Source organism: Gymnoscopelus microlampas (genome assembly GCF_963454915.1).
Source record: "Gymnoscopelus microlampas genome assembly, chromosome: 16".
NCBI lineage: Eukaryota > Metazoa > Chordata > Actinopteri > Myctophiformes > Myctophidae > Gymnoscopelus > Gymnoscopelus microlampas.
The window spans coordinates 50,610,936-50,630,885 of NC_139953.1; the positions used below are offsets into that span (position 1 = coordinate 50,610,936).

Here is a 19,950-nt window from a genome sequence, read left to right on the forward strand (position 1 = left end):
TACTAGGTCTGTATATAAACTCTGTTATCACACTGAGGGGTTCCACAGGGCTCTGTACTAGGTCTGTATATAAACTCTATTATCACACTGAGGGGTTCCACAGGGCTCTGTACTAGGTCTGTATATAAACTCTGTTATCACACTGAGGGGTTCCACAGGGCTCTGTACTAGGTCTGTATATAAACTCTATTATCACACTGAGGGGTTCCACAGGGCTCTGTACTAGGTCTGTATATAAACTCTATTATCACACTGAGGGGTTCCACAGGGCTCTGTACTAGGTCTGTATGTAAACTCTATCACCACACTGAGGGGTTCCACAGGGCTCTGTTATAAACATCTGTGGATCGGGAAGAACAGTCAGTCCCCATGCAGTTCAAATAGGATTATTTTGATTATTAATATGAATGATTATTTCACACACTCGTGTGTGAAGAGGAATTAATATGCAGCGACTAAAAACTGGGGAGAAAAAGGGTAAAAAGAAAAAAAGACAGAAAAAGATGATGTAATGTAATGTAATGTAATGTAATGTAATGTAATGTAATGTAATCTCCTCTCATCACAGACGATCAGTCATTGGACGATCCAGAGATGACAGAGGATCAGGAGGAACTCATCATTCTGGACCCTGAACATGTTAGCAGATCTATCTATCTATCTATCTATCTATCTGTCTGTCTGTCTGTCTGTCTGTCTGTCTGTCTGTCTGTCTGTCTGTCTGTCTGTCTGTCTGTCTATCTATCTATCTAGACTGAACACAGTAGCGTGTCTTCCATCATGTATGTTCATGTTGATGAAGACTCAGACATAGTGTGTAAAATACGATGCAGTGTTTAGAATGCTCTTTATTGAGAGGATGTGTTTACTCCTTTGTTATCATTATTACTTATCTTTGTGACAACAACGTGTATTTCCATGTCCAGCCTCTGGTGAGCAGGTACCAGACCGCCTTAAAGAAACATCTCATGTAAACATGTATTTAATGTTTCTTCTTTATATACACATGGTTATGGTTACATCTCATGTAAACATGTATTTAATGTTTCTTCTTTATATACACATGGTTATGGTTACATCTCATGTAAACATGTATTTAATGTTTCTTCTTTATATATATGGTTATGGTTACATCTCATGTAAACATGTAATTAAATGTTTCCACAGCCTCTGGTCAGCAGGTACCAGACAGCCTTAAAGAAACATCTCAGCCAGCAGCTGGACAGACTGGATGAGGAGCTGAAGGAGAAGGTGGGATCTTCTGACACTTATGTAATAATACTATTTTAACCTGCGGGCCGCATTAAGTGAAGGGGGGGGGGGGGGGGGCGGCAGGTGGCCCCCGGGCCGCCGGTTGCCCACACTGTATGTATGTATCATATGGTTCCTCTGCTGTGTGTAGATGTGTGTAAACTGTATGTATGTATGGTATGGTTCCTCTGCTGTGTGTAGATGTGTGTAAACTGTATGTATGTATCGTATGGTTCCTCTGCTGTGTGTAGATGTGTGTAAACTGTACGTAACGTATGGTATGGTTCCTCTGCTGTGTGTAGATGTGTGTAAACTGTATGTACGTATATATGGTTCCTCTGCTGTGTGTAGATGTGTGTAAACTGTATGTAACGTATCGTATGGTTCCTCTGCTGTGTGTAGATGTGTGTAAACTGTATGTATGTATCGTATGGTTCCTCTGCTGTGTGTAGATGTGTGTAAACTGTATGTATGTATCGTATGGTTCCTCTGCTGTGTGTAGATGTGTGTAAACTGTATGTAACGTATGGTATGGTTCCTCTGCTGTGTGTAGATGTGTGTAAACTGTATGTACGTATCGTATGGTTCCTCTGCTGTGTGTAGATGTGTGTAAACTGTATGTAACGTATCGTATGGTTCCTCTGCTGTGTGTAGATGTGTGTAAACTGTATGTAACGTATCGTATGGTTCCTCTGCTGTGTGTAGATGTGTGTAAACTGTATGTATGTATCGTATGGTTCCTCTGCTGTGTGTAGATGTGTGTAAACTGTATGTATGTATCGTATGGTTCCTCTGCTGTGTGTAGATGTGTGTAAACTGTATGTAACGTATCGTATGGTTCCTCTGCTGTGTGTAGATGTGTGTAAACTGTATGTATGTATCGTATGGTTCCTCTGCTGTGTATAGGAGGCCGTGGACAAAGCGGAGGCGCTCCACAGGGAGCAGCTGGGTGAGCGTCTGTACGGCGTTCAGGAGCAGCTGAACAGATCCCAGGTCAGCGTGGAGCGGCAGCACGAGGCGGCGGCGGCGGCTGCACGGCACCGCAGGCAGACCCAGGACCAGCTGCTAGACGCCAGGAAGGCCTTTGACCAGACCGCCTCCCAGGCCGCCAAGGAGAGGAGCCACGGTACGACCACCTAGCAACCTTTATGACCACCTAGCAACCTCTATGACCACCTAGCAACCTTTATGACCACCTAGCAACCTTTATGACCACCTAGCAACCTTTATGACCACCTAGCAACCTTTATGACCACCTAGCAACCTTTATGACCACCTAGCAACCTCTATGACCACCTAGCAACCTCTATGACCACCTAGCAACCTTTATGACCACCTAGCAACCTCTATGACCACCTAGCAACCTTTATGACCACCTAGCAACCTCTATGACCACCTAGCAACCTCTATGACCACCTAGCAACCTTTATGACCACCTAGCAACCTCTATGGCCACCTAGCAACCTCTATGACCACCTAGCAACCTTTATGACCACCTAGCAACCTCTATGACCACCTAGCAACCTCTATGACCACCTAGCAACCTTTATGACCACCTAGCAACCTCTATGGCCACCTAGCAACCCCTATGACCACCTAGCAACCTCTATGACCACCTAGCAACCTTTACGACCACCTAGCAACCTTTATGACCACCTAGCAACCTCTATGGCCACCTAGCAACCTCTATGACCACCTAGCAACCTCTATGACCACCTAGCAACCTTTATGACCACCTAGCAACCTCTATGACCACCTAGCAACCTTTATGACCACCTAGCAACCTTTATGGCCACCTAGCAACCTCTATGACCACCTAGCAACCTTTATGACCACCTAGCAACGTCTATGACCACCTAGCAACCTTTATGACCACCTAGCAACCTTTATGACCACCTAGCAACCTCTATGACCACCTAGCAACCTTTATGACCACCTAGCAACCTTTATGACCACCTAGCAACCTCTATGACCACCTAGCAACCTCTATGACCACCTAGCAACCTTTACGACCACCTAGCAACCTTTATGACCACCTAGCAACCTTTATGGCCACCTAGCAACCTCTATGACCACCTAGCAACCTCTATGACCACCTAGCAACCTTTATGACCACCTAGCAACCTCTATGACCACCTAGCAACCTCTATGGCCACCTAGCAACCTCTATGACCACCTAGCAACCTCTATGACCACCTAGCAACCTCTATGACCACCTAGCAACCTCTATGACCACCTAGCAACCTTTATGACCACCTAGCAACCTCTATGACCACCTAGCAACCTTTACGACCACCTAGCAACCTCTATGACCACCTAGCAACCTCTATGGCCACCTAGCAACCTCTATGACCACCTAGCAACCTCTATGACCACCTAGCAACCTTTATGACCACCTAGCAACCTCTATGACCACCTAGCAACCTCTATGACCACCTAGCAACCTCTATGACCACCTAGCAACCTTTATGACCACCTAGCAACCTCTATGACCACCTAGCAACCTCTATGACCACCTAGCAACCTCTATGGCCACCTAGCAACCTCTATGACCACCTAGCAACCTCTATGACCACCTAGCAACCTCTATGACCACCTAGCAACCTCTATGGCCACCTAGCAACCTCTATGACCACCTAGCAACCTCTATGACCACCTAGCAACCTTTATGACCACCTAGCAACCTCTATGACCACCTAGCAACCTCTATGACCACCTAGCAACCTTTATGACCACCTAGCAACCTTTATGACCACCTAGCAACCTTATGAAACCCTCTAACATTACCATTCGTTTTTTATTCCATTTTCAACAGTCGTTCACCCCAAAAAAAGTCTTATTTTCTGTCAGTTCCACCAACACCCCATGAAGCCTTGAATTCATGGAGATTTGTTCTGTTTTTGTGGCCTTGATGAGACCTTCATTTGATGACCGGCGGAGTCTCACATAGCAGTGGTTCTCAACCTTTTCAGGCCGTGACCCCCCAAACTAATCATATTTGAACTGGGGACCCCCCATTTAGTTTAACTCTGTTCCACAGATAAATATTGTGAAAATAGCAGATCTACAAGCTCACAACGCCTCGCAACGCGAGGCGTTGTGTGAGCTTGTAGATCTGCTATTTTCATAATTTTTGCCTCTTTCTTATATTATTTGACAATTTGGCCAATGTTTTATAGTATAGGCTGTTCATTACTTTTGCAGTAATGGTCTTTTTTTTAGGTATTGAAAGTCCTTAAATTGTCACATCACTATCATCTGGGGACCCCCAAAAAATCATGTGGGGACCCCCCTGGGGGTCTCGACCCACAGGTTGAGAACCACTGTCATATAGAGTCTCCTAATGATTCTCCTATTGACCCATGACCCGGTCATCAAATGATTGGCTCAGGAATGAATAAATACTCCTTTAAGGAGGGATTGCTTTAGCTTTGATTTTGTGGAAAGCTGTAGTTTTAGTTTTTATTTAGAGACGTCTGATAATATCGTCAAAAAAGCCAATGTCGAAATCCCTATTTGAATTTTTTGTATTTCTTTATTGTAATTCAGAGCATTTGTCGAGGGAGAGAGAAAACGTATTGGATAAAAGTGTTTCTGCCACGGCGTACGGCCAGTCTTTTGAGCAGGAGCTCATGCACAGATGTGTCTACTATCTGATTGATTGAATACTTTATTTAGAAAGACATGGTAAAAGTACATGGAAGTACAATTCACAACTGAACCTATATCTCACATATCGATCAAAAACAACCACCTCTAAACAAAGTTTACAAAAGATAGCTTCATGACTTTTTTATGTCCAATGTATTTGTATTTAAGTTCATAAAGTTAGTAAACATAAGTATAACTAAATGCATTTGAAATGATATTAAATCTTTTCAGGATTTCAATTAAAAAAATAAATCAGGATTCCAATTTAAAAATAGCAAAAATAGCAGATCTACAGGCTCAAAGGCTCACTGCGATGCGTTTTGAGCTTGTAGATCTGCTATATCGTCATTCTAGTGTCTCACACAAGAGTGTGACACGCTAGAATGACGAAGTACGGCATTCATTTACCAAAAAAAAAGTCAAAATACGGAGATAAGAGGTTTCTGTACAGTAGTAATGTGTTCCTCTGGAGTGAGTGTGTAAATATAGTGGTCCAGGACCACTATATTTACACACTCACTAACAGTTTGAGAACCACTGATATAGAGGACCACTGGTCCTCTATATCAGTGGTTCTCAAACTTTTTCATGTCAAGGACCCCCAAATTGACACGTATTAGCTTGCGGACCGCCATTTGAAAAGATAAGCCAGGGACCCCCATAATACAAGATTTTACGGCTCTATCAGTGATTCTCAACCATTTTAATTCCAAGGACCCCCAGTTTGACATGCATTAGGGCTACGGACCCCCATTTAATGGCATTTCTATTTCTGGGACCCCAATTTATATTGTAAAATCAATGTTAATGTAACTCTGAGAGTGTACAGATGGATCCAAATGGACCCGTTAGGGTCCATTTGGATCCATCTGTACACTCTCAGAGTTACAGACCCATAAGGGTCCATTTGGTTCCTAACTATCCATCATTTAGCTGGGGACCCCCTGGAACTCCCTCAAGGACCCCTGGGGGTCCCCGGACCCCACTTTGAGAACCAACGCTCTACATCATCAGAGTTACATCACTCCTGATGTATGCACTCATAAACCTATCAGTAAATGAAGAGCACTGATTGGTCCTTTCTCCACAGTGTCACAGCTGCAGGCCGAGATGGACAACCTGATTCGTCGGCTGCTCTACATGCAGCAGGTCAACGCTGACGTCCAATCAGATGTCAGCGCCATGCGGAACGCCACGCGTAAAGCCCAGCAGGACAAGAGCCAGGCTGCAGGACACAAACACAGACAGGTAGGTCTATTATACACAGACAGACAGACAGGTCTATACACAGACAGACAGGTAGGTCTATACACAGACAGACAGGTAGGTCTATACACAGACAGGTAGGTCTAAACACAGACAGACAGGTCTATACACAGACAGACAGGTAGGTCTATACACAGACAGACAGGTAGGTCTATACACAGACAGGTAGGTCTAAACACAGACAGGTAGGTCTAAACACAGACAGGTAGGTCTATACACAGACAGGTAGGTCTAAACACAGACAGGTAGGTCTATACACAGACAGGTAGGTCTATACACAGACAGACAGGTAGGTCTATACACAGACAGGTAGGTCTATACACAGACAGACAGGTAGGTCTATACACAGACAGACAGGTAGGTCTATACACAGACAGGTAGGTCTATACACAGACAGACAGGTAGGTCTATACACAGACAGGTAGGTCTAAACACAGACAGACAGGTAGGTCTATACACAGACAGGTAGGTCTATACACAGACAGGTAGGTCTATACACAGACAGGTAGGTCTAAACACAGACAGGTAGGTCTAAACACAGACAGGTAGGTCTATACACAGACAGACAGGTCTATACACAGACAGACAGGTCTATACACAGACAGGTAGGTCTATACACAGACAGACAGGTAGGTCTATACACAGACAGACAGGTAGGTCTATACACAGACAGGTAGGTCTATACACAGACAGGTAGGTCTATACACAGACAGACAGACAGGTCTATACACAGACAGACAGACAGGTCTATACACAGACAGGTAGGTCTAAACACAGACAGACAGGTAGGTCTATACACAGACAGGTAGGTCTATACACAGACAGGTAGGTCTATACACAGACAGGTAGGTCTAAACACAGACAGACAGGTAGGTCTATACACAGACAGACAGGTAGGTCTAAACACAGACAGACAGGTAGGTCTATACACAGACAGGTAGGTCTATACACAGACAGGTAGGTCTAAACACAGACAGGTAGGTCTAAACACAGACAGGTAGGTCTATACACAGACAGACAGGTCTATACACAGACAGGTAGGTCTATACACAGACAGACAGGTCTATACACAGACAGGTAGGTCTAAACACAGACAGACAGGTAGGTCTATACACAGACAGACAGACAGGTCTATACACAGACAGACAGGTAGGTCTATACACAGACAGGTAGGTCTATACACAGACAGACAGGTAGGTCTATACACAGACAGGTAGGTCTATACACAGACAGACAGGTAGGTCTATACACAGACAGACAGGTCTATACACAGACAGACAGGTAGGTCTATACACAGACAGACAGGTCTATACACAGACAGACAGGTAGGTCTATACACAGACAGACAGGTAGGTCTATACACAGACAGGTACGTCTAAACACAGACAGACAGGTAGGTCTATACACAGACAGGTAGGTCTATACACAGACAGGTAGGTCTAAACACAGACAGGTAGGTCTATACACAGACAGACAGGTAGGTCTATACACAGACAGGTAGGTCTATACACAGACAGGTAGGTCTATACACAGACAGGTAGGTCTATACACAGACAGACAGGTAGGTCTATACACAGACAGGTAGGTCTATACACAGACAGGTAGGTCTATACACAGACAGACAGGTCTATACACAGACAGACAGGTCTAAACACAGACAGGTAGGTCTATACACAGACAGACAGGTCTAAACACAGACAGGTAGGTCTATACACAGACAGACAGGTAGGTCTATACACAGACAGACAGGTCTATACACAGACAGACAGGTAGGTCTATACACAGACAGACAGGTAGGTCTATACACAGACAGACAGGTAGGTCTATACACAGACAGGTAGGTCTAAACACAGACAGACAGGTAGGTCTATACACAGACAGGTAGGTCTATACACAGACAGGTAGGTGTAAACACAGACAGGTAGGTCTATACACAGACAGACAGGTCTATACACAGACAGACAGGTCTATACACAGACAGGTAGGTCTATACACAGACAGGTAGGTCTATACACAGACAGGTAGGTCTATACACAGACAGACAGGTCTAAACACAGACAGACAGGTAGGTCTATACACAGACAGGTAGGTCTAAACACAGACAGGTAGGTCTATACACAGACAGACAGGTCTAAACACAGACAGGTAGGTCTATACACAGACAGACAGGTCTAAACACAGACAGGTAGGTCTATACACAGACAGACAGGTCTATACACAGACAGGTAGGTCTAAACACAGACAGGTAGGTCTATACACAGACAGACAGACAGGTCTATACACAGACAGGTAGAGGGATGGGGTGCATGTTAACACCACAGTGACCACTTTTACATTGCATCTTATGAGCGGTGGGTTCATTTGGTGCCGGTTCTTATCAGTGTGTATTCATGACAGACAGACAGACAGACAGACAGACAGACAGACAGACAGACAGACAGACAGACAGACAGACAGACAGACAGACAGACAGAGTGTGTAGTAAATGTGTGTGTGTTCATCAGGATGTGTATGTAGAGCGTGTGACCAGAGATCTGGACAGACTGACAGAGCAGATTGATGTTTATGAAGATCAACTCAGAACACAACAAGATGAAACTCATGCTGCTACAGAGGCTCTGACTGAGGTATGACATCACACTGTGACACTATGACATCACACTGTGACACTATGACATCACACTGTGACACTATGACATCACACTGTGACATCACACTGTGACACTATGACATCACACTGTGACACTATGACATCACACTGTGACACTATGACATCACACTGTGACATCACACTATGACACTATGACATCACACTGTGACACTATGACATCACACTGTGATACTATGACATCACACTGTGACATCACACTATGACACTATGACATCACACTGTGACACTATGACATCACACTATGACACTATGACATCACACTATGACACTATGACATCACACTGTGACATCACACTGTGACATCACACTATGACACTGTGACATCACACTGTGACATCACACTATGACACTATGACATCACACTGTGACATCACACTGTGACACTGTGACATCACACTGTGACATCACACTATGACACTATGACATCACACTGTGACATCACACTATGACACTATGACATCACACACAGTAGTTAGTGGAAAACATTTGTTGAAAACAGCATTAAACTACAGGTCTCCGCCAGGCGAGGTGGTAAAAGAAAGTACGGTTCCTGATTAATCCTGTCTTACCTATTTATATTACATATTTATATTACATATTTATATTACATATTGTGATGTCACGTGAAGCTTGACCAATGTTAGCTGTGAGCGGACACACACACACACACACACACACACACACACACACACACACACACACACGGACGGACAGAGGGTAAAACATACTCTTGGATAAAGGCTTGATATGCACCATTACATCAGGTTGTGTGAACACATTGTTCCAGGATATGTCTTCAAGTCGACTTTTAAATATCACCATATCTATTGCATTATGTTTCCAATTGTGTCGTCACACTGTTTATCTTCCTCGTCAAGCAGAGTAAATGTGAAAATGGTCTGAAATGGAGACGCCGTGGAGCACTTTATTTATTCATCATTTGTTAGAATATGATCTATTAATGTAGCAGACCTGTCGGTCACTCTGCTTGCTTTATGGATCATGGATACAAGTAGCTTCAACGTAAACATATATAATATTAATGAACAGTATTGTACATATTAATGTTAACAGGCTCAGATGGAGGTGGATCAGATGGAACGTAAACATATATAATATTAATAAACAGTATTGTACATATTAATGTTAACAGGCTCAGATGGAGGTGGATTCTCTCCAGATGGAACGTAAACAGCTGCTGCAGCAGTGGAACAGCAGCCTGATGGACATGAAACAACAAGATACAACCTTCACCTCCATGCAGGAGGCCCTACGGTGAGGAAACCTTACAGTTAGGAAGCCCTACGGTGAGGAAACCTTACAGTTAGGAAGCCCTACGGTGGGGAAACCTTACAGTTAGGAAGCCCTACGGTGAGGAAACCTTACAGTTAGGAAGCCCTACGTGAGGAAACCCTACCGTGAGGAAACCCTACCGTGAGGAAACCTTACAGTTAGGAAGCCCTACGGTGAGGAAACCTTACAGTTAGGAAGCCCTACTGTGAAAAAACCTTACAGTTAGGAAGCCCTACGGTGAGGAAACCTTCACCTTCATGCAGGAGGCCCTACAGTGAGGAAACCTTTACCTCCATGTAGGAGGCCCTACAGTGAGGAAACCTTTACCTCCATGTAGGAGGCCCTACAGTGAGGAAACCTTCACCTCCATGTAGGAGGCCCTACAGTGAGGAAAACGTAAAATTCTTTCCCGTTTTAAAGGGTTAATTATAACATTTCTAATGTTTCTTTCCTCTCCAGCGTTGCCCGCCACCAGGTGGTGCTGTTGGACTGGGAGATCGAAGGCTTCAACAAATCGGTGATCAAAGAGCAGGAGAGGAACGAGCTTCTCACCGCGCAGCTGAGGAGAGCCCAGCTCCACGGCGCCACCTCCAGGCGGCTGATAGATCACAGCCAGGGCCAACAGGACGCCCTGCAGGCCAACTACAGCACCTACGCCCGCGCCCTGCAGGAGACCGAGGGCGCCCTCCGCAGGCTCAATGTGGTACTGCAGCCTCTCCTACTAATAACCTTTCATTTCATTTCAACCTTTATTTAAACCATTAAGATGCACATTGTACAAAATGCCTCTAAATCAGTAGATCTCAAACTGTTTTCATGTCGAGCACCCCCAGAAGGTGTATGTGTGCTGGGGACCCCCAATAGGTGTATGTGTGCTGGGGACCCCCAGAAGGTGTATGTGTGCTGGGGACCCCCAGAGGAGAAGATTTGTGTTAAAAAAATACAATGACCATACAACATTTGATTCTGTGTCAACAAATATTTAATCATATTATATACTATATTTAATAAATACTATTTTTGCAGTTTTCAAATATTTTCTTTGACACAGAATTAATGTTTTATGGTTATGATTCACCAGGAGCCTGGATGGCTTCGTTCCAGGCTTAAAATAATTCATATAATGCAGTGATGCTGTTATAAATCTGCGGGCCGAGTGATAAACTGTGTTTTGTCCAAATGACTGAGTGAATGAGGGTTTCTCATGGTTTTGTCTTGTCTCGTCCATCGCTGTAGGAAAGTGCGTCACAGGGGGCGGAGCTTGGCGGCCTGACCAATCAGCTGCAGCAGCAGAGCAGCGTGTGTGTGGATCTGACCAATAGCATCATGGAGCTGATCCAACAGGAAGTCACTCACCACAAGGAGGCTCAGCACAACAAGCAGCTCCGAAACAAGATGGCCGCCCTCCACAAGGACAAGGTAGTTACAATGATTCAAAATGTAAAAGTACTCATTATGCAGAATGTCCCATTTCAAGTTTTAAAATGTAAAACAAATCTTTTGAAAATAGCAGATCTACAAGCCAGTGGCGTAGCCAGAACGCTACCCGAGGCTGGGCCTGGGCAGTCTAAAATAAAATTATATATATATATTTTTTTTTTTAATTGGGTGGGCAGAAAAAACGAATGGGTGGGCCCAGGCCTACCTATGCACACCCGTGGCTACGCCCCTGCTACAAGCTCACAATGTGTCCCATCGCGACGCATTGTGAGCTTGTAGATCTGCTATTCTGCTATTCTGCTGTATAGATCTGCTATTCTCAAATGGCCGAAATATATACAGGGCTGAAGTGGTTAATGTATGTATATGTAACTAGTTTTCAAATAATTGTAGTGGAGTAAGAATACAATATTTGGATCAGAGACGTAGTGGAGTAGCAGTAAAAGTATTGGAACTTGGAAATACTCAAGTACAAATACCTCAAAATTGTACAAAAATGTTACTTTCCACCACTGTAAAGCTGTGATATAACAGTAAAGCTGTCCTCTGTCCTCTCAGACGTCTCAGTGATATAACACTCTGTCCTCTGTCCTCTCAGACGTCTCAGTGATATAACACTCTGTCCTCTCAGACGTCTCAGTGATATAACACTCTGTCCTCTCAGACGTCTCAGTGATATAACACTCTGTCCTCTCAGACGTCTCAGTGATATAACACTCTGTCCTCTCAGACGTCTCAGTGATATAACACTCTGTCCTCTCAGATGTCTCAGTGATATAACACTCTGTCCTCTCAGACGTCTCAGTGATATAACACTCTGTCCTCTCAGACGTCTCAGTGATATAACACTCTGTCCTCTCAGATGTCTCAGTGATATAACACTCTGTCCTCTCAGACGTCTCAGTGATATAACACTCTGTCCTCTCAGACGTCTCAGTGATATAACACTCTGTCCTCTCAGACGTCTCAGTGATATAACACTCTGTCCTCTCAGACGTCTCAGTGATATAACACTCTGTCCTCTGTCCTCTCAGACGTCTCAGTGATATAACACTCTGTCCTCTGTCCTCTCAGACGTCTCAGTGATATAACACTCTGTCCTCTGTCCTCTCAGACGTCTCAGTGATATAACACTCTGTCCTCTCAGACGTCTCAGTGATATAACACTCTGTCCTCTGTCCTCTCAGACGTCTCAGTGATATAACACTCTGTCCTCTGTCCTCTCAGACGTCTCAGTGATATAACACTCTGTCCTCTGTCCTCTCAGACGTCTCAGTGATATAACACTCTGTCCTCTCAGACGTCTCAGTGATATAACACTCTGTCCTCTCAGACGTCTCAGTGATATAACACTCTGTCCTCTGTCCTCTCAGACGTCTCAGTGATATAACACTCTGTCCTCTGTCCTCTCAGATGTCTCAGTGATATAACACTCTGTCCTCTCAGACGTCTCAGTGATATAACACTCTGTCCTCTCAGATGTCTCAGTGATATAACACTCTGTCCTCTCAGACGTCTCAGTGATATAACACTCTGTCCTCTGTCCTCTCAGACGTCTCAGTGATATAACACTCTGTCCTCTGTCCTCTCAGACGTCTCAGTGATATAACACTCTGTCCTCTGTCCTCTCAGACGTCTCAGTGATATAACACTCTGTCCTCTCAGATGTCTCAGTGATATAACACTCTGTCCTCTCAGACGTCTCAGGTGTCTCAGCTGGAGAACGAGACGGCGTCGGCGGCGCTGGGGGGGGGAGAGGTGCGTCAGCGCCTGGCCGGCCTGTCCGTCACGCTGGACGCCCTGCGGCAGGAAGTGAGCCGCCACGACGGCCTGCTGGCCGCCGGCCGGGACAAGATGGCCGCCGCCGTCACCGCCATCCAACGCAAGCAGGACGCCATCAACGCCTTCAACAAGAAGATCCAGCAGCAAGCAGCCAGCACCGGGGTGAGACCAGTTAACACATTCACTACCAGCACCGGGGTGAGACCAGTTAACTCATTCACTACCAGCACCGGGGTGAGACCAGTTAACTCATTCACTACCAGCACCGGGGTGAGACCAGTTAACTCATTCACTACCAGCACCGGGGTGAGACCAGTTAACACATTCACTACCAGCACCGGGGTGAGACCAGTTAACACATTCACTACCAGCACCGGGGTGAGACCAGTTAACACATTCACTACCAGCACCGGGGTGAGACCAGTTAACTCATTCACTACCAGCACCGGGGTGAGACCAGTTAACTCATTCACTACCAGCACCGGGGTGAGACCAGTTAACACATTCACTACCAGCACCGGGGTGAGACCAGTTAACACATTCACTACCAGCACCGGGGTGAGACCAGTTAACTCATTCACTACCAGCACCGGGGTGAGACCAGTTAACTCATTCACTACCAGCACCGGGGTGAGACCAGTTAACTCATTCACTACCAGCACCGGGGTGAGACCAGTTAACACATTCACTACCAGCACCGGGGTGAGACCAGTTAACTCATTCACTACCAGCACCGGGGTGAGACCAGTTAACTCATTCACTACCAGCACCGGGGTGAGACCAGTTAACTCATTCACTACCAGCACCGGGGTGAGACCAGTTAACACATTCACTACCAGCACCGGGGTGAGACCAGTTAACTCATTCACTACCAGCACCGGGGTGAGACCAGTTAACTGGTCTCACCCCGGTGCTGGCAGTGAATGTGTTAACACATTCACTGCCAGGGGCTTTCTAATATTGGCAGGTAGCTTCTGCCAGCATGTTTAAGCATTCTGACTAATCTTACAGGAACCACAGAATATTTATCTCCAGTATGATGGATCCCCTGATGGTTGCTAATCACTGAGGGTTTCACTGTGCTTAAATGAAAGAAAAAAACAACATGTCATGGTGACCTCCAGTTCTCTTGTTTTACACAGTTGAAAATAGCATGTTTTGCCAAAAATACATATAAAACACAGGAGCCCAGATACACAATATTTCCAAAATACTTTAACCAGGAAGTGAATGGAGCGGTACATCTCTTTGTTAATGATGGAGATCTCCGTCAATGGCAGAATGTGTTGTTAAATAAACACAAACATCATTTGTTCAGCCACTGATTGCCAGTGATTTTCGAGTGTTTTCACTGACCTTTGAAACATCATAGAACATTTATCTCCGGTATGATCACTTTAAAAGACGTGTCCGAGTCTCGTAGAATCGGAAGAAATAAAGCGAGCCGTCGCGTTCATCCTTTCTTTAGTTATTGGTAGTTTAATGTTCATACATCGTCTGTTTTTTAGTCATTATGAATACATGCCTGTAAATGATAAATGCCTAAATTGTGTGTGTGTGTGTGTGTGTGTGTGTGTGTGTGTGTGTGTGCGTGCGTGCGTGCGTGCGTGCGTGCGTGCGTGCGTGCGTGCGTGCGTGTGCGCGTGCGCGTGCGCGTGTGCGTGTGCGTATGTGTGTGTGTGTGTGTGTGTGTGCAGCATGCAGACCTCAGTCCTCTACAGATCACAGTGGAGTCGTTGAGCAAGGCTCTGGAGGAGTTGAGGGTTGAGATCCAGAAGGAGCAGCAGCTGTGGAGCAGACAGCAGGGGGAGCTAGTGAGGCTGAGTCAGGACAGACACACTGACACGGAACACACACTGACGTTACACACCCAATACACACTGCTGGAGCACAGGAAGATACGCACTGAAGGTACACACACACACACACACACACACACACACACACACACACACACACACACACACACACACACACACACACGCACGCGTAGATCTGATATTTTTGAACATAAAATATGGATAAAGTGATTAAAATGATTGTGACGCTTAACATTAACATTAATATTAACATTGATATTATGATCATTAGGTCACATTATAGTGGAGCAGATAGAGAATGATAATAAATATTATTATTATTATGATCATTAGGTCACATTATAGTGGAGCAGAGGGAGCAGACAGCAGAGAATAAATATTATTATTGTCTCCGCCAGGAGACTATGTTTTCACGCCCCCCCCCACCCCCTCGGCCAAGCTAACATTGGTCAAGCCTCACGTGACGCGTGACAATACGTTGAAAGAGTGTTCTCTGATTGGCTAGTGAGACGCATGACGTATAGCGGCCTATAAATAGATGTGTCACTTTGAAAGAGTCTGTGTCTCTTTCAAAGTGAGGTAAGACAGGAATAATCACTAAATGGCTGAGAAATGGCGGAGCAATACATTATGTAGACACACTGGTGTCATCACAATACGTAATATAAATAGCTTAGACAGGATTAATAAAGAACAGTACTTTCCAGTCACAGTTGATGACACAGTGCAACTAACTCTTATTATGCAAACTGAAGAAGCTAATCATTGTCTGCAAACTGATGAAGAAGCAAAGGCGCAACGCCTATCATCAAAGTTCCAATCTTGGAATAATTTCTAATATTTGCTGGCGGAGACTTGTGCTCCGAGGAGCACATTTTCTAGTTATTATTATGATCATTATTATGATCATTATTATGATCATTAGGTCACATCGTAGTGGAGCAGAGGGAGCAGACAGCAGAGAATAAATATTATTATTATTATTATATATTAGGTCACATCATAGTGGAGCAGAGGGAGCAGACAGAATAATAATAAATATTATTATTATTATTATGATCATTAGGTCACATCATAGTGGAGCAGAGGGAGCAGACAGCAGAGAATAATAATAAATATTATTATTATGATCATTAGGTCACATCATAGTGGAGCAGAGGGAGCAGACAGCAGAGAATAATAATAAATATTATTATTATGATCATTAGGTCACATCATAGTGGAGCAGAGGGAGCAGACAGAATAATAATAAATATTATTATTATTATTATGATCATTAGGTCACATCATAGTGGAGCAGAGGGAGCAGACAGCAGAGAATAATAATAAATATTATTATTATGATCATTAGGTCACATCATAGTGGAGCAGAGGGAGCAGACAGCAGAGAATAATAATAAATATTATTATTATGATCATTAGGTCACATCATAGTGGAGCAGAGGGAGCAGACAGCAGAGAATAAATATTATTATTATTATATATTAGGTCACATCATAGTGGAGCAGAGGGAGCAGACAGCGGTGGAGAAGAACATGAAGACTTTGAGGTCAGACGTTCTGAAACTGAACTCTCTGCTGAGCCAGAACGGAGCTCTGGAGAGCAGCCTGGAAACGGACCTCAATCTGATGCATAACACCTGTCTACACACTCTGAAGGTAACACTATGCTGCATAACACCTGTCTACACACTCTGAAGGTAACACTATGCTGCATAACACCTGTCTACACACTCTGAAGGTAACACTATGATGCATAACACCTGTCTACACACTCTGAAGGTAACCATATGCTGCATAACACCTGTCTACACACTCTGAAGGTAACCATATGCTGCATAACACCTGTCTACACACACTGAAGGTAACCATATGCTGCATAACACCTATACCTACACGCTGAAGGTAACCATATGCTGCATAACACCTATACCTACACGCTGAAGGTAACCATATGCTGCATAACACCTATACCTACACACTGAAGGTAACCATATGCTGCATAACACCTATACCTACACACTGAAGGTAACCATATGCTGCATAACACCTGTCTTCTACACACACTGAAGGTAACACTATAATAATATATTTCAGGAGGCAGAAGGAGAGGTCATATCCATACAGAACAGACTGGTTATTAATAATAATAATAATAATAATATATTTCAGGAGGCAGAAGGAGAGGTCATATCCATACAGAACAGACTGGTTATTAATAATAATAATAATAATAATAATAATATATTTCAGGAGGCAGAAGGTGAGGTCATATCCATACAGAACAGACTGGTTATTAATAATAATAATAATAATAATAATAATATATTTCAGGAGGCAGAAGGTGAGGTCATATCCATACAGAACAGACTGGTTATTAATAATAATAATAATTATAATATATTTCAGGAGGCAGAGGGTGAGGTCATATCCATACAGAACAGACTGGTTATTAATAATAATAATAATAATAATAATAATATATTTCAGGAGGCAGAAGGTGAGGTCATATCCATACAGAACAGACTGGTTATTAATAATAATAATAATAATAATATATTTCAGGAGGCAGAAGGAGAGGTCATATCCATACAGAACAGACTGGTTATTAATAATAATAATAATAATAATAATAATATATTTCAGGAGGCAGAAGGAGAGGTCATATCCATACAGAACAGACTGGTTATTAATAATAATAATAATAATAATATATTTCAGGAGGCAGAAGGTGAGGTCATATCCATACAGAACAGACTGGTTATTAATAATAATAATAATAATAATAATAATATATTTCAGGAGGCAGAAGGTGAGGTCATATCCATACAGAACAGACTGGTTATTAATAATAATAATAATTATAATATATTTCAGGAGGCAGAGGGTGAGGTCATATCCATACAGAACAGACTGGTTATTAATAATAATAATAATAATAATAATAATATATTTCAGGAGGCAGAAGGTGAGGTCATATCCATACAGAACAGACTGGTTATTAATAATAATAATAATAATAATATATTTCAGGAGGCAGAAGGAGAGGTCATATCCATACAGAACAGACTGGTTATTAATAATAATAATAATAATAATAATAATATATTTCAGGAGGCAGAAGGTGAGGTCATATCCATACAGAACAGACTGGTTATTAATAATAATTATAATAATAATATATTTCAGGAGGCAGAAGGTGAGGTCATATCCATACAGAACAGACTGGTTATTAATAATAATAATAATAATAATATATTTCAGGAGGCAGAAGGAGAGGTCATATCCATACAGAACAGACTGGTTATTAATAATAATAATAATTATAATATATTTCAGGAGGCAGAGGGTGAGGTCATATCCATACAGAACAGACTGGTTATTAATAATAATAATAATAATAATAATAATATATTTCAGGAGGCAGAGGGAGAGGTCATATCCATACAGAACAGACTGGTTATTAATAATAATAATAATAATAATAATATATTTCAGGAGGCAGAAGGAGAGGTCATATCCATACAGAACAGACTGGTTATTAATAATAATAATAATTATAATAATAATATATTTCAGGAGGCAGAAGGTGAGGTCATATCCATACAGAACAGACTGGTTATTAATAATAATAATAATTATAATAATAATATATTTCAGGAGGCAGAAGGTGAGGTCATATCCATACAGAACAGACTGGTTATTAATAATAATTATAATAATAATATATTTCAGGAGGCAGAAGGTGAGGTCATATCCATACAGAACAGACTGGTTATTAATAATAATAATAATTATAATATATTTCAGGAGGCAGAGGGTGAGGTCATATCCATACAGAACAGACTGGTTATTAATAATAATAATAATTATAATAATAATATATTTCAGGAGGCAGAAGGTGAGGTCATATCCATACAGAACAGACTGGTTATTAATAATAATAATAATAATAATATATTTCAGGAGGCAGAAGGTGAGGTCATATCCATACAGAACAGACTGGTTATTAATAATAATAATAATAATAATATATTTCAGGAGGCAGAAGGAGAGGTCATATCCATACAGAACAGACTGGTTATTAATAATAATAATAATTATAATATATTTCAGGAGGCAGAGGGTGAGGTCATATCCATACAGAACAGACTGGTTATTAATAATAATAATAATTATAATAATAATATATTTCAGGAGGCAGAAGGTGAGGTCATATCCATACAGAACAGACTGGTTATTAATAATAATAATAATAATAATATATTTCAGGAGGCAGAAGGTGAGGTCATATCCATACAGAACAGACTGGTTATTAATAATAATAATAATAATAATATATTTCAGGAGGCAGAAGGAGAGGTCATATCCATACAGAACAGACTGGTTATTAATAATAATAATAATAATAATAATATATTTCAGGAGGCAGAAGGAGAGGTCATATCCATACAGAACAGACTGGTTATTAATAATAATAATAATTATAATATATTTCAGGAGGCAGAAGGTGAGGTCATATCCATACAGAACAGACTGGTTATTAATAATAATAATAATAATAATAATATATTTCAGGTGGCAGAAGGTGAGGTCATATCCATACAGAACAGACTGGTTATTAATAATAATAATAATAATAATAATAATATATTTCAGGAGGCAGAGGGTGAGGTCATATCCATACAGAACAGACTGGTTATTAATAATAATAATAATAATAATATATTTCAGGTGGCAGAAGGTGAGGTCATATCCATACAGAACAGACTGGTTA

At 42.4% G+C, this 19,950-nt stretch overlaps 2 protein-coding genes across 2 annotated transcripts in view; one reads left to right on the forward strand and one right to left on the reverse strand.

The window, feature by feature from the left end:
- Positions 1 to 564: 564 nt before the first annotated feature.
- ccdc40 (coiled-coil domain 40 molecular ruler complex subunit) overlaps positions 565 to 19,950 on the forward strand; it is a gene marked incomplete at its 3' end in the record, with an annotated part of 25,233 nt that continues 5,847 nt past the window's right edge. Inside the window, exons 1-11 of the mRNA XM_084082295.1 lie at positions 565 to 639; positions 1,168 to 1,251; positions 2,158 to 2,377; positions 5,993 to 6,150; positions 8,673 to 8,795; positions 9,993 to 10,114; positions 10,592 to 10,835; positions 11,369 to 11,551; positions 13,271 to 13,516; positions 15,052 to 15,265; positions 16,663 to 16,832. Coding sequence (XP_083938421.1) covers positions 595 to 639; positions 1,168 to 1,251; positions 2,158 to 2,377; positions 5,993 to 6,150; positions 8,673 to 8,795; positions 9,993 to 10,114; positions 10,592 to 10,835; positions 11,369 to 11,551; positions 13,271 to 13,516; positions 15,052 to 15,265; positions 16,663 to 16,832 — 1,809 coding nt within the window. The 5' untranslated portion in view covers positions 565 to 594. The remainder of the gene's footprint in view (positions 640 to 1,167; positions 1,252 to 2,157; positions 2,378 to 5,992; positions 6,151 to 8,672; positions 8,796 to 9,992; positions 10,115 to 10,591; positions 10,836 to 11,368; positions 11,552 to 13,270; positions 13,517 to 15,051; positions 15,266 to 16,662; positions 16,833 to 19,950) is intronic.
- LOC311063420 (gap junction alpha-1 protein-like) overlaps positions 5,767 to 19,950 on the reverse strand; it is a 604,483-nt gene continuing 590,299 nt past the window's right edge. The window contains exon 5 of the transcript XR_014602590.1: positions 5,767 to 5,887. The gene's annotated coding sequence lies outside the window, so the exon portion shown is untranslated. The remainder of the gene's footprint in view (positions 5,888 to 19,950) is intronic.